Source organism: Penicillium riverlandense, assembly GCF_028828495.1.
Source record: "Penicillium riverlandense strain IBT 135883 chromosome Unknown utg000003l_segment0_segment0, whole genome shotgun sequence".
NCBI classification, from domain to species: domain Eukaryota; kingdom Fungi; phylum Ascomycota; class Eurotiomycetes; order Eurotiales; family Aspergillaceae; genus Penicillium; species Penicillium riverlandense.
The window spans coordinates 2,910,304-2,925,210 of NW_026643196.1; the positions used below are offsets into that span (position 1 = coordinate 2,910,304).

The 14,907-nt window shown below is 51.1% G+C and overlaps 6 protein-coding genes across 6 annotated transcripts; 3 read left to right on the forward strand and 3 right to left on the reverse strand.

Annotated features, from left to right (window-relative positions):
- Positions 1-177: 177 nt before the first annotated feature.
- Positions 178-1,865, forward strand: N7474_004839 (uncharacterized protein; the record flags this gene model as incomplete). The annotated part of the gene is made up of 2 exons (XM_057196254.1): positions 178-401; positions 1,070-1,865. 2 exons carry the CDS (start codon positions 178-180, stop codon positions 1,863-1,865), a joined length of 1,020 nt encoding a protein of 339 aa, XP_057053650.1.
- Positions 1,866-2,609: 744 nt separating this feature from the next.
- On the reverse strand, positions 2,610-4,667 carry N7474_004840 (S9 family peptidase; the record flags this gene model as incomplete). The annotated part of the gene is made up of 3 exons (XM_057196255.1): positions 2,610-3,717; positions 3,766-4,514; positions 4,563-4,667. The coding sequence occupies 3 exons, from the start codon at positions 4,665-4,667 to the stop codon at positions 2,610-2,612; spliced, it is 1,962 nt and encodes a 653-aa protein (XP_057053651.1).
- A 926-nt stretch (positions 4,668-5,593) lies between these two features.
- On the reverse strand, positions 5,594-6,490 carry N7474_004841 (uncharacterized protein; the record flags this gene model as incomplete). The annotated part of the gene is made up of 1 exon (XM_057196256.1): positions 5,594-6,490. One exon carries the CDS (start codon positions 6,488-6,490, stop codon positions 5,594-5,596), a length of 897 nt encoding a protein of 298 aa, XP_057053652.1.
- A 554-nt stretch (positions 6,491-7,044) lies between these two features.
- On the forward strand, positions 7,045-8,909 carry pbs2 (mitogen-activated protein kinase kinase PBS2; the record flags this gene model as incomplete). Its single annotated transcript, XM_057196257.1, has 2 exons — positions 7,045-8,493; positions 8,541-8,909. 2 exons carry the CDS (start codon positions 7,045-7,047, stop codon positions 8,907-8,909), a joined length of 1,818 nt encoding a protein of 605 aa, XP_057053653.1.
- A 753-nt stretch (positions 8,910-9,662) lies between these two features.
- On the reverse strand, positions 9,663-11,214 carry glr1 (glutathione-disulfide reductase GLR1; the record flags this gene model as incomplete). Its single annotated transcript, XM_057196258.1, has 3 exons — positions 9,663-10,096; positions 10,165-11,000; positions 11,063-11,214. The coding sequence occupies 3 exons, from the start codon at positions 11,212-11,214 to the stop codon at positions 9,663-9,665; spliced, it is 1,422 nt and encodes a 473-aa protein (XP_057053654.1).
- A 1,721-nt stretch (positions 11,215-12,935) lies between these two features.
- On the forward strand, positions 12,936-14,384 carry N7474_004844 (glutathione-independent formaldehyde dehydrogenase; the record flags this gene model as incomplete). Its single annotated transcript, XM_057196259.1, has 2 exons — positions 12,936-13,326; positions 13,432-14,384. 2 exons carry the CDS (start codon positions 12,936-12,938, stop codon positions 14,382-14,384), a joined length of 1,344 nt encoding a protein of 447 aa, XP_057053655.1.
- Positions 14,385-14,907: the final 523 nt, after the last annotated feature.

Sequence of the window (14,907 nt, forward strand, 5' to 3'; positions counted from 1 at the left end):
TAAAAGCGTAGTATTTCCCTTCAATAGAACATAAACCAGGACTCTCCAACTCAACTTCCGTCCGCAATTCATACTCTTTCCTGCTTTACTCCTACTATGAGGTACACTGCATTGCTGGGCCTCTTTGGTTAGTCCTTCCTTGTCATCCATGAATAGAACCACTTTATCTAACAATCAATGCTAGCCCTTGAGGCATCCGCTCTCCATGTTGGTAGGCGAGAAGTCACGACCAAGCCGCCCCAGTCTAGCTCCACGTCTTCGCCATCATCCAAAACTCCCACAACTACCACCACAACTACCCTCAGCCCGGCACAAGAAACCAACAAGGATGCGCTATGCAACAATGGCTTTACCCGTGAGAACTGGGTAAAGTATGAAATGGATTACTGGTTGGACTACTGGTAAGAAAGCAATGAGCCATTTGCTACATGCTAGTTGTAATAACTTGTCTCTAGGTCTTCCACTTACCCTATGACGGTCGACGGTGCAAATGTCACAGACGGCACAGATTGGGTAAACTTTCTGGCGGCCCAGACCAAGAGCCTTTCAAACGTACATTGCGAAGCGGGGAGCGGACAATGCCATCTCGGCGGCCTTAGTGACACAGCCGCTTGTGAAAAGGATCCCCAGTGGACGCCAATCTTTTTCTTCGCACTCTCTGCTTGCGAGAACCTTTTCGACTGGAATTCAGGTGTCAACAATGCGCTTCAAAAACAAGCGAACGCTTTCCAAACCCAAGTCATGGGTATTGTCACAACTTTTACATCTCATGATCTGTCCGGCGTACGAGAACCCCAAACCTCCGCTACATTGGATATTGTATTGACTTGTCAAATTTAATAGGACCCCGCATCTGCAATACTGACGATGATCGGTGGACTCCTAGGGGGGATTAGTGGTCTTCTAGGGCCTATTAGCGGAGGAGCTTCGTCTGCTCTCGGGGCCGCAAGTGGCCTTGATGCTTTTGCAAATGGCGCACAAAGCTCAATGCAAGCAAACTACGCACAGCTGTAAGTTTGAGGCTTTCCTATCTTCGCTTCTCCTTCATCATATCCTAACTATCTGATAGTTTACAAAATGAGCTCGACACCTATAGCTCTATCGAGGACTTGGTTGGACGATCTATCGTGCTAATGCAAAACGCTACCATGATGGTCGTCGAAAATGCGATCAACGTTGCCCCCGATAATAGCGGATCGAAGACTGGAAACTATTGGTATGATTTTACAACCAGTGCCCCATACCTCATGCGAAATGGCTCGTTCGCCGTGGAATTGCCGAATTACGACTATAATATCCTAAGCGGCGAACTAACACAGTACATCAACTCGAGTGCTGTGGCTGCTGCTTGGGTTCAGCAAAACGTCTTCATTGCAAAGCGCACCGACGACATCTCCGGTACAGCACCCTGTGATATGGACCTCGATAAACTTGACGGCGCCCGCGCGTGCTCACCTGATGGGAGCACTGCATATTTCTTCATGGTCAGCCAGGAGTTGGTACCCTCATATGCCTGGGGTGACTATTCAGGTACTCCCGGAGTGTCAGACGTCGGCAACTATGGGCTTGATCTATATACTATGGCTACGGCAGCGGAGTGGGTTCAGGACAACTACTACAATTCTACGGGATACTTCCCTAATGTTTCGCCTACCGACATGGTCAAGGACTTCACGTCCCAGTACGATCCTCTGCCAAATGGCTACTTTATCAACATCCCCGTCATGGATGCAGATGGGTTGAGTCCCCCAGATCTCTACGACCAGGGCGGCGACGATCTAGGGACTGAGGCCCTCTTCATTGTCGAAGTCATGAACGAGCTTCCGAATCTTGACAACTGGCCATACTCAATTGACTATAATTGATTATTGGAATCGTATTTCCCGGAGTTTGTTTGATTATGTGACTGAAGAATTGTACCGAATGAAGGTATTCTGATTTTATTATTGATGAAGAACCAAGTAACTATGCGAAAATTTACCACCTGAGCCTATATGTCAGATCCATTCTCCACGAGTGAAGTCGTAAGAGAGTTGCAGATTACAGTACGTCCCCAAAATGGTGTCGCCAGTCCACGTAGAACAGAGCACTCAGTCATTAATGCTCCCACCTTCATTGAGTTGAGAGGCACTTAGGTATAGATACGAGTCTCGGGGCCTCCATGAACTTTGTAGCGTGGGCTTTTTATGACCATCGTATTGTAAAAGCATAGCAGTACAATCAATCATCGCATATATCGCAGGGCTCATATATCCATAGGAGAGCGAGGGTGTTATTAGCGTCAAGGTAGTGATAAACGTAATAAGATAGGAATAGGGCTAGCGAGCGTCGATAGAATTGGTACATCCACGGAATATATCATCAGCGGAGAGCTGGAGCAATACGATAACCTCGGGACAATCAATATACATGTACGTCGTGAGTCCATAGTAAGAAGTAATGATCTTCCAGGAATTAAACTGCATGATCGTTCCCTGGTGAGTGCACTCTGTCGAACGCGCAGGAAGAACCGAGACGTGATAGCGATCCGCTGAGGCTTAAATGAGGTGGTATTCAATGATCGTGAAACTTCCACTACCAGTTTTCTTTCCTCAACCCCCCGTTATAATTCACTCCAGCGCAAGCAACGTCCTCCGCCACAATTTCTCTTCCTCCAAAATGGCAGCCTTCACATTCTCCTGCATCCGGAACCCATGTCCTTCACCTTGAAATACAACAAGCTTCACATCTTTCCCACCGTCTTTTAGGACTCGCGTCATCTCCTCAGCTTGATCGAGAGGCACCACCTTGTCCTCATCTCCCTGCAATATCAACAACGGACTCTCAATTTTCTCCACATGGAAGACAGGACTTCTCTCTCGATAGATCTTCTCCCTCTCTTGCTCAGGCGTATCTCCTGGAAACATGAGAGCAAAGAGATAGTGCGACTCAAACTTGTGGGTCATCATTGCCAGGGACTTCAAGTTTCCGATCCCAAACTTGCTGTTCCCTCCAGCCCACAGTTTCGGGAAATTAACCAGGGATTGAAGCACGGTATAGCCACCTGCACTTCCTCCCACAATGCCGGCCTTGGTGCCATCAACGAGACCCTGCTCCGCAAGATAGGCAACACAGGATGCGGAATCATCCACGTCTTTGATGCCCCAGGAATAATTGAGGGCCTCCCGGTACTTACGTCCGTATCCAGTGCTGCCAACATAATTGACATGGACATAAGCGTAGCCTCGGGACGTCCAGTATTGAGTTTTGAGATCCAAGCCTGGCGCATCGTGGGCTGTTGGCCCACCGTGAATGGAGACTATGACTGGGGGCTTAGTTCCAGGGACAGGAGTGTACGATGGGTTATGGGGCGGGTTGAAAATTGCATGAGCAACGCCTCCTGTTTCTTTTCCCTGTGTCCGAGGGAACGTAATGAGTTCGGCAATGGAGTATATCGAGGGTGACAACGGAATAGCAGTGGAAGACTTTAGAAGCACCTTTTCGGATGGGTTCGATATGTCAACGAGGTACAGCGCTGACGGAGATGTTGCTGTGCTCCCCATCACAACGAACTTGGTGTTTGAGATCTTGCGAATCGAGTTCACGGGCATATCGACGAGACCGAGCGAGAACTCCAGCGCTTTGGAAGTCTGAAGATCGACAAGCAGCAGTGTATCCGTGGCGAACTTGGTGGAAGTAACTACAAGCTGAGTAGGCGTCAAGATAATGTATGAGTTGCTGTCCACTAGTCAGCAAGATGCCTTCAGCACAGAGCCGGATACCTACTTTCCAAGTGCCGAAAATACTCGTTTGCAAGCAATGTCTGCTTCTTCCCATCCCGGTAAAACAAGTGGGAGTACCTCCAAAGATGAAGGGTTTAAACGATACAGTTGGGCGAATCCAGTACGGTCACTGGTGAAAAACAATGTCCCATCTTCGTGCCATTTAGGTTGCCCGACAGCTTCCACAGCAGCTTTACCAGCAATGTGCTTTGCATTCGTTGGACCTGCAGCATTCCAATCTGCAATGTAGAGTTCGCTTCCAGTCCAGGGCATATCAGGATGATTCCACTGGACCCAGCAAACTTTTGTCCCGTCATGACTGAATCTTGGTGCGGAATAGAAATCCGCTCCGTGGCAAATATTCGTGACACTCTTGTCATCCGAATTAATGAGTGCAACCCTATTCTCGACAGTCTTTCCAGAATGATCTTCTTGAATAGCAAGAATCAAATTGGTCTGAAGAGGATGAACGTCGAAATCCGCGTATCGAAACTGTTTGGAAGCAGTGATAATCGGCTGAACATCGTCCGCTGCTTTGAGACGGAAGACACCACTGGTGTTGGCGTCTGTAAAGATCAGACTTCCATCTGGGCCGATAACGCAGGCGCCACCACCGTACTCATGCACCGTGCTTCGAGCAGTGTACTCCGAGGGCAGGATATCGACTGATTCCGTGCCCCGTTGTTCCACGATGACGCACCTTCCTTTCTCAGCCGGCCTGCCTTCCACGAGATAGATTGCACCCGTTTTCAGCTTTTCGCGTCAGCTACCTATGATAATTATTGTGGCAAGCTGGCTTACGTTAACGTGGAGCTCAGAGAATGACACGCTACTTCCTGAGACCAGATCAACTGATATAGGGCTGCTCCAGGTGCCATAGGGCGCGACTTGAGGCTGCGAGCTCATCTTTGGCTACAAGAGAGGGTAACGAAGGGCTATTGGAGATGGAATCTCAACTCTAGTAGAAAGATGATGAAAATTGCTTGAGGCGGCGAGGGTGGGTAAGTTACATAAATTGGCTAGCAGGATTCCGAATTCAACGAACACGGCATAGAAGCGGGGCTAAGTTGCCCCTCATAATCTTACTTCTTATAGGGCTTATCGCTATTAAGAAATAGAAGTTGGTAAGTATTGCTCCCTTAAACGCGGTCTTTTGTATGCTCGGCGAAGAATTGTAACTATTGATATACACATACCTAAATAATTAATCAATCATTTGAATGAATAAGTGCTTATCTTATTATTCTACGATCATCCAGTAAATCCGTCTAGCCTCGATCTGCTAAGCCTCTCCAGGAAGCCAAATCACAATAGGCGATGGGCCGAATCCGGCGGCGCCGGCACCAATGCTTTTTGTACTAAGAATCTTCATAGGGGAGCGAGGGTGTTAATCTCAGGTAGTGACGAACATAATAAGGCAGGCTAGCGTAGGGGACCTCAGGTCCTATAGTTATAAAAGTAGGGGCCGTAGAAATAAATACATGAATAGTTACAGATATTCCGGAGTTACTCTTTGTACAGATTAGTTGTTTTTATTACTAGGGTTCGACGAGTCCTGCATGGATCAATTATGTCTATGTCCAACTATGTACAAAATCACGTGAATGGTAGGGTTATAATACGCGGAATTCAATGGAAAATTCGCAATCCACGCGTGGTGCAAGTGGGTGAGCCCCGATATGTAGATAAAAGTCTCCTTGGCCAAAATGGGGATGGATAGATGGAAGGGAAAAATGGAGATGGTGGCCATCGGCAATCAAGGTTCCCTGAGTTAGGTGGTGCAAGCTTCTTCCTTGCGAATATGGGAAACGGCCATTGATTTGTAGACACGTTCACAGGCGACTGCGCAGAGGTGGGGATGTATTTGAATTATGGTCAGCGTCACTTTCAAAACTCTCGCCAAGCCAGAATCTTTGGACTGTTGTCCAATATCGATCAGGGTCTTCCATGACCAAGCCGCAATGTTGGCCATGTTCAAAAACAAGTTCCTGGGTCGAGTAACCCAGTGCGCGGGCATCTTCGACATGCATCTGTACATCCTCCCAGCCAACCATGACATCTTCCTTGGAATATATGTACAGTCTCCGTGGTTTAGTACCAAAGATGGAGGCATCGAGGAGCAGTGCGCGCAGGTCACGTACTGAGCGCAGGACACCAGCATGCTGCAGCCGATTCACCACAGTTAACGTGGGGGACAAAAAAGCTCTCTCCAGGACCTGGGCGACAGCCGTCTGAGGGACTGACATGCGGGCAGCCCCGATTGCCCGGTGGAGGGTATCGTCGCCAGGACAGCAATCGAGAATGATCCCGCGCAGACTAGAAAAGAAGGCGGCCCCAGCATCTTCCTCTTCTTTCAGGGACAATGCTAGTTGCACGGCAATATTGCCACCACCATGCGAGAAAAGATGCAACAAGGTGCCGCGCGAACCGTGCAAAGCCAAGACTCTGCGGATTGCGCGGCCAGCAGGTTTGAGACGGTTGCGCAGAGTGCTGAAAGACCGAAACATCAAGTCCGGCAAGGTCGTGGTGAGCAGCAGGATGCATGCGCCGGGATACATCTGGCGATACTGCGCAACATACTTGTTGATACGACGCGGGGTGGCGCCCCCGAGCCAGGTACACAGGATGACCAGGGCGGGCGACGAGGTAGGGGCAGCCGCCGACGAGACCGGTTCATACAGGTGGATATGCTGGCGGACCAGCTGCAGCGGCTCCAGGCGGGTGTCCATGGCTGCTGGCCCGGGGGTGGGTGAATCCCAGGCTGGGGTCAACTAGTTAGGGAAGTGGGGGAGCAACAGCTCTCTCCTGGAAGTTTAACCCTAACTGGATCTCAACCAGATCCGGCACTGCCGAGACAGGGCCTTATCGTGCCCGAATCCTGGCTCCATCCAACGGGGTTTTCCTCTCACGGGGCAAAACCTGCTTTGGTGAGCCCGGCCGAGATCGTGATTGGGTCAGCAAAGTCAGCAAATGGGGCAATAGTTAGCAACAACTGGGATGGGAAAGAATAATAATGGTCTGTGCAGCTAATAAAGACCATTGACCATAATAATAAAAGAAGAAAATCTTTTATCGTGGTGGTTGAGGTAGTATGTACAAGTCAAAAGTGCCCCGCTGACTTCCACCACCGTGTTTGCCCACCCTCTCTCTCTTTTTTGTCTTCCTCCTTTTCCCGTCCATCGCCGCCAAACCTTTTCCCTTTTCCTTCTCTCACCTTCCCTCTGTCCCTCCCACGAGCCTGTCAGTCTGGCTTCCTCCTAGTCCGTGTGTGTCCATCGCCATCATGGACCCCGATCGGGATCCCGCGCCCGCCGAGGACGATCGCAGCCCAGGCGACACACCCCCGCCAGCGCTCACCCACGCTGCCTCGACCCCGTCCCTCCTTCCCAACTCTGCGCCCGGAATCACGGCCTCCTCCACACACCTGGGCCAGGTCAATGCCGCTCGGCAAGGTGCGAGCGGTGCGAGCACTCCGCCGCGCCCTCCGGCCTCCATGAGCGCCCAAGGGAGTGGCGGGTTGAACCAGGATATCATGGCCAAGATGAAAGCCTTTTCGCTGTCGCGGCAGGGTGCCCCTTTACCACATCATGCCGCCTCAACGGGCAACGTTCCAACCGCTCGGGATGTTGGTGCAGGCGGTGCTCTCGCTGGTCGTGTTCCTGCCACTGCGCGACCGAGCAACCAGAACTGGACTTCTTCTCCGGTAGTACCGGGAGTATCGTCCCCCGCGTCGTCTCCCCGACCCGGTGGCCTCGCCGCTAAGCGGATGAAGCCCGGTCTTAAACTGTCGGATGTCACGGGGTCTCCGTCGCCGACCAATGGGCCCCCTAAAACAGACGAGTCCAACGGTGACTCGGCATTCAGCAAATACTCAGAGTTTATCGACACAAAAGCCGGGACGTTGAACTTCAAGAACAAAGCTATTCTGCATGGAGGCGGCGTCGAGTTCTCCTCGGGTCATAGTTTCAAAATTTCCCTGGACGAAGTGGAACGCTTGGATGAACTGGGCAAGGGAAACTACGGGACAGTATACATGGTCCGGCACAGTCGGGCACCTTTGCGGAAACCCGGGCAGGGTCTACAGGGAATTGTCAGTCGGCCTCCAGGCCAGGAAGATGCTAGCGCCGAGCCTGGCAAGTATTCCGGGGTGATCATGGCGATGAAGGAAATTCGACTGGAGTTGGACGAGAAGAAATTTGCGCAGATCATCATGGAGCTGGACATCCTGCATCGCTGCATTTCGCCTTTCATCATTGATTTCTACGGAGCCTTCTTCCAGGAGGGTGCGGTCTACATGTGTGTCGAGTACATGGACGGGGGGTCAATCGACAAGCTCTACGAAGGGGGTGTTTCTGAGAATATCCTCCGCAAGGTGGCTTTGTCGACGGTGATGGGGCTGAAGTCGCTCAAGGACGACCACAACATCATCCATCGCGACGTCAAACCGACGAATATCCTGGCTAATACCAAGGGCCAGATCAAGATTTGCGACTTTGGTGTCAGCGGAAACCTGGTGGCCAGCATTGCCAAGACCAATATCGGATGCCAGAGCTACATGGCTCCAGAGCGAATCGCAGGTGGCGGGATGCAGCAGTCGGGGTCTTCCAGTGGTGGTGGTACTTATAGTGTGCAAAGTGACATCTGGAGCCTGGGGTTAACGATCATCGAGTGCGCTATGGGCCGATATCCATACCCACCGGAGACCTACAACAACATTTTCAGCCAACTCCACGTGAGTATTCTTTCGTTCTTTTGGTCTTTCTATTCTAATCCCTGCAGGCTATTGTCGACGGTGACCCTCCAACTCTGCCCTCGACAGGCTACTCAGAAGACGCCCACAACTTCATCCGCGCCTGTTTGGACAAGAACCCCAAGAACCGACCATCCTACGGCATACTGATTCGCCACCCATGGCTCGCACCTCTCATGCAACCCCCAAGCGAATCCGAACAGCAAGCTGCGTCTACGGATGCCTCCGCCACGACGGAGGACAAGGAAGTCGCAGACTGGGTGCGCAAGCAAACGGAACTTCGTACGCAGAAGCTCCATCCCGACACCCAGAAACCCGCCCTGCATACCGTGGCGCTGGACAAGGTTAACCCGAGTCCGATTCACGAAGAGCCATCCACCCCGTCGCAGCAAGGTTGAAAGATTCTCTTGTGATTACATGGATCATGTATTCTTCTCTATCTGACCCGAAACGGTGATGTGTCTTTTCTGGTCTGAAAGTATACACTATATCCGCGGGCTCCGTCACCGTCAACCATGATCGCCCACAATATACGGACACGATCTGGTTTTTTTTATCTCCGGTTTCTGTGTCTCTAGGTCGTTACGGGCCACTCTGCTGTTGCGAATACGACCCTGCAGGATTTTCTTCATTTTCATCACACAAGCAGGGTACCAGTCTGTCCAGCGCTGGACTATGCGGAACAGATTACCTCGGACTTGGTGCACTTCTTCCCTGCACCACCGCCGGCCCTCTTCGCAAAGCACAGATCGAAGGAATATCTGTGCAATTGTTTTATTTCAGCCATACATCTATCCAAATATTGTCGAATAAACACAAAGACATGAAATGATAAGCTGCCTCTGTCTCACCGTAGGACTTATTCCTATCACGAATCCCTGTGATCATTTCAGATGGTTTATTCAACAGACCCTCCACCTCGAAACAAGTGTAACACGCACCCAACAGAATCAGTATCACGGACCGAACTGAACCGTACAATGCCCACCAACCAACAGCCCATAACATACCACCTGAAAATCCCAAAAGAAAGTGACACAGTGGTGAAACCAGTTTAGAGAATGCAATTAATTGAGCACAGGGTCTAGATACTTGGATCTGCAACTAGGTAACAAACAGCCCAACAGAAGCACACAGCACAGATTCGAAATCTACCGCATCGTAACCAATTCCTCTGAGCTGGTAGGGTGGATAGCAACACAGCTATCAAAGTCCTGCTTCGTCGCGCCCATCTTCACCGCAACACCGAAGCCTTGCAACATCTCCCCAACGCCCAGGCCCAGAATGTGCAGACCGACAATCTTCTCCTGTGGCCCGGCGCAGATGAGCTTCATCTCAGTGGGGTTCTTGGCTTTCTCCTCCGGCGGCATGACGTCGTAGAACATCGCCGTGAACTTGGTGTGGTAGATCTTGATCTTGTCGTCACCGTAGCGCTGGCGGGCCTCTGGCTCCGTCAGGCCGATGGACCCAACTTCGGGGTGCGAGAAGACTACTGTTGGGATGTTCTCGTAGTTGAGCTTGGCGGATTTGCATTCCGGGGGTCCGAAGAGGCGGCTTCCTAGCTGGCGGCCGGCGGCGATTGCAACTGAAAAAGTATGTTAGTACAGTTGGTGGGTGGGTGGGTGGGTTGGTCCCGGGGATTTCATTGCTTACCGGGTGTCAACTCGGCTTGGCCGGTCACATCGCCCAGAGCGTAGACGCCCTCCACAGAGGTGTTCTGGTACTCGTCGACCACGACAAAGCCACCGTGGTTCAGTTTCACACCAGGGATATCCAGGTGCAGGTCCTCAACCTCGGGAAGGCGACCAATAGCCCAGAGCAGCTCGTTAACCTCCATCTCGGAGCCGTCGTTGCTAACCAGCTTGATGAGCTTGTCCTTGCCCTTGCCGTCCCGGATGAGCTTGATCTCTTTGAAACCAGTGTGTCCGCGGTGAATCTTAACGCCAGTAGCCTCATAGCGATCCGTCATAGTATGCTGGACCATGGGGTCAAACTTGCGCAGGAAGGTCTGCCCGCGGATGAACATGTGGGTTTCAACATCGACGGCGTTCATAACACCCGCCAGCTCAACGGCGATGTATCCCGCGCCGACGACCGCAACCTTGGGTGGCAGCTCCTCCATCTCGAAGAAGCCGTCGCTGGTGATCCCGTGCTCGGCACCGGGGACGTTGGGGAGGCTGGGTCGGCCACCGGTCGCGAGGAGAATGTGCGGCGCCGTGTACCGGGCGGTGCCAGAGCCGTCGCCCAGATCCACCTCAATGGTCTTGGGGTCGACGAACTTGGCGCGGCCGTGTACCAGATCGATTCCTTCCCGATTCCAGTTGCGCTCGTAGGCGCCGTTCAGCCGTTTGATGACGGCGTCGCGAGTGTTCTTGAAATGGTTGTAGTCCATCTTGATATTCTCGGGAATGTCGTAGCCGTAGTGTTTGCCGGTCTCTAGCATTTCGTTGATAGTTGCGAAGTTCCAGGTCATTTTCTTGGGCACGCAGCTAGGAGCGGCCGGGTAAGTGCGTGCGCCACCAAGAGCAAGGTATAGAGGTATAAAACTCACCCAACATTGACACAAGTACCGCCAGAACGTCCACTTTCAACAATTAGTGTCTTTGCGCCATACCACCCGGCAGCACGGCGAGCGCTGCCACTGCCGCCGCTTCCACCGCCCAGGACGATATAGTCATATTGTTTCGTGTCGACGGGAGCCATGTTGCTGCTGGAGGACGAAAGGTGTCTAGAGATAGTTGAAAGACGAGGCGCAAGAGCAATTGAAGGCGTGGAGGAGGTGCGGGTGGTCGCCAGGGTTTGATCGGCGGCGGTCGGACGTCGACCTGCAACGGTATGAAGCTTGCAAGTCCGGGAAAATCGGTTCAAAAGTGAAGAGCCTCTATAGCTGACCCGGGATGAAGGGATAGCAAGAGAGCGGGAGAGCATGGAGGAAGAGCGGGGTGAGAGAGAAGGTGAGAAAGAGGCTAATTATATACAGGCCGGCGGGGGAGTCGGAGAACAAAAGCTGACAAAAGCAAAAGCCGAGAACGAAAGCGGTCTGGGCACTGTCGGAGAGATAATTTGTTGGTGCCTGAGGCATAAGATTTATAATCACGTGTAGGTGAAGTATACAGCATCTTGTAGGGCATGGGTTTCCTTCTGTTTGAATTCTTCCCTAGGCCTGGCCAGTTTCCGCTCTCAATTTCCGGTGGCGATGGACAAACGAACAGATATATCTTACTTTTCAAGCAAATATCGCTCAGGGCCCACAGGTATAACAATCCAGCAAAGAAGCCCTCCTAGGGAATACCACTTCACTCCTAGAGATGTATCTGCACACAGTACACGAGACAGGATATTGCTGCTTTCGTCAAGGTGTTATGGCATATGTGATATTGCATTAAAACTGTTCTAGGAAGTCGAGCTAGCGCTCATAGCTAAAGAGGGAGACCTTTTGCCACGGCATTGTGAGAAGACAAGGCTTTAGAACAGATACTCGGGATGATAATAATGTGATTAAGAGATGCAAAGCTATTTTAGGTATGAGAATGCATTGATCTGACAAGGAGTTAAGGCCACCTAGTCCCTTGACTTCCACGGTGGCGAGGGTCCCCGCCTGAAGACCTTCGGCAGTAACTCATTGGCTAATGACGTGTGACATTCATGGCCAGGAGGGAGGAGTTAACCAATCTCAGTCCTGAGAGCCATAGATACTACCAATCAGCTAATTCCGGCCCGACCCTAAGACTAAACAAGAACAGCGAATGTGGCTGAAGCGGCTGAAATGTAACGAGCTGTAAGGCGACCCGTATTCCTAGCATGACAAGAAACATGGAGAATACGATGGCTGTCAATATCAAAATTCAAGACTGAGTAAGGCCGCACATGATTCTCTTTGGCTCACTCTAATAGAAATGTAAAGCAGTATAAGTATAATGTTGAACTCGTAGGGCGCGTTGCTTGTTCGTCGTTAGCACCGGAACCGTACTAGGCATAGTTCGTATAGCCCAGCGTCTAATTTTATAGTACATATCTACCGTAATCAAATGCTTAATATAGCAGCGAAAAGCTGACTAGGATCTAAGGTAAGATTGTAAGAGACAAACCACAGTTATCATAGCGATGTCACCGCTCCCTCGCGACCCTGCCTGAAATTCGAAATCTAACACCACCTGCGGACATGTAAGGCCCCATCTGAAAACCGCCGAGATGCCAATGTATGAGCTGAGGCTGACGGAAGCTGAGATGGTAGCTGAAGCTCAGCTATGCGATATTAGACATATTTATACGGACTGGTGACTTCCCAAAAGGAAGGATTGATCCCAACAAACTCGAACCCAACTGTGAATTTCTCCCTATTTTATAACAATCAGTGAAGAGATATCTGCAACGCACTTCCCCCGTTTCCACATTTCTACGACAATACATATTCTTTATACATCATGGCGGAGACTAATAACAACAAAGATACCATGCGATCGGTCGTCTTCGATGGTCAGCCGTTCGAGGTACATGTCCGCAATCTTCCGAAAGCTCAGGTCATCAAGCGAACGGACGCTGTGGTCCGTGTCACCTCAGCAGCTATCTGCGGTACTGACCTGCACACTTACCACGGCGTCTTGGGCAGCACCAACGTGCCTTATCCTCTTGGACATGAGGCTATGGGAATTGTCGAGCAAGTCGGAGCGGATGTTACGCTTGTGAAGGTTGGGAATCGGGTCATCATCCCAGACTCGCCTGATAGTGCTGGACTAGATTTGGAGCCAACGAGTACACCTGCGGTCACAATCTATGGAGAGGGCGAGCAATTTGGCAATCTGGGAGGCTGCCAAGGTGCGTTCAGCCCCCCGAAATCATGGTGTATCATCTCTTGGACAGCGATGGTTGGGTTATTATTGATAGTGATATCTGTCTGACTGACCACACCATTCTCGGCAGCCGAGTTTGTCCGTGTCCCACTTGCGGACAAGTCCTTGATCGTCCTCGGTGAGGAATTTGATAATATTGAGGATGAGGATTTGGTTCCTCTTTCAGATATCTTCCCCACCGCATGGGTTGGAGTCACTTGGTCGGGGTTCGAGCCTGGAGATACCATCGCTATCTTTGGTGCGGGCCCTGTGGGACTTCTCGCGGCATATTCGTCAATCCTCCGGGGGGCCTCCCGGGTGTACTCAATTGACTCCGTTGAAGAGCGACTTGCACTTGCAGCCTCCATTGGGGCCATCCCAATCAACTTCACCAAGGGCGAACCTTCGGCGCAGATACTTGCCTTGGAACCAGATGGCGTTCAGCGCACCTTAGATTGTATTGGAGAGGAATGTGTCAATGAGAAGATGAAGCCGGACCAATCCTTCGTCATCACGCAGGCAATTAAGTGCACCAGCGTGGGTGGTGGTCTAGCAGTCGTTGGGGTGCACTTTGCTCAGCCAACTTCCAAAGGAGCTGAGCGAGGGAACTCCATCTCACCCACTATGACATTTCCCATAACGCTCTTCTGGGAAAAGAACCTGACCATGCGTGGTGGCGAGGTGGACAGCAAATTATTTGTTGAGCCACTGTTGGAACTTGTGAAAGTCGGCAGGGCCAAACCTGGCTTCGTCTTCTCCTCCACCATTGATATCGACGATGCACCCAATGGATATCGAAGGTTCTCTAATCATTTGGAGACCAAGGTCATGATCAAATTCCCCTCGGATGGAAGACCCAACGATCATATCGCCACGGCAAAGACTTTGAATAACGCCGAGGGCTTACATGGGCAAGTACTGGTCCAATTATCTCCTCCACTTCCCAAGCTAACATGTATCAACAGAGGCCAGAGGCGTAAGGAAGCTAAACGACGTCAAATGTCCTCCAACGCACCCCACAAGCGGGTTCGACATCATACTTGATAGGCACCGAGTTTGCTTAGCACCAGAGAGTATGCTTTCCCGGGTTGTTCGTATCGGATGTCAACGGCCAGGCGTTTTGTTCACATTAGTGGCAAAATTGGGGAGGCTGACCGGTTCTTTTCCTTCACAGAGTGTTTGTTGGTCGATAAAGGGAGACTGGTTGCGAGACCAAGGGCAGCTTCTCTTAGCCAACTTCCTGCCAAGTTCTCTTAGATTATGATGAATGTTAGCCCCTCATCGGAGGACCGGCGGCGAAGTTATGACAAGTTTTACACATACGTAGCTATATTGCGCCAGACTGATCTGCGATGTGTCTGTTTGTCCTTCTCAGATAGACTTGTTACCCCTCTTCATTCTTTGTCTTGTCGTAGAGTCCACATAGACCCTCAATTGCTTCTGGTCAGTATCAGACCCAATTCAGGATTTCGAGTACCGGTAATCAACTATAATCTCTCGGTCGCCGCATGGCGACTAGCACCAGTCGCTTCCGCCAGGTGAGAAAGTCCTACATGACGTTGGCGAG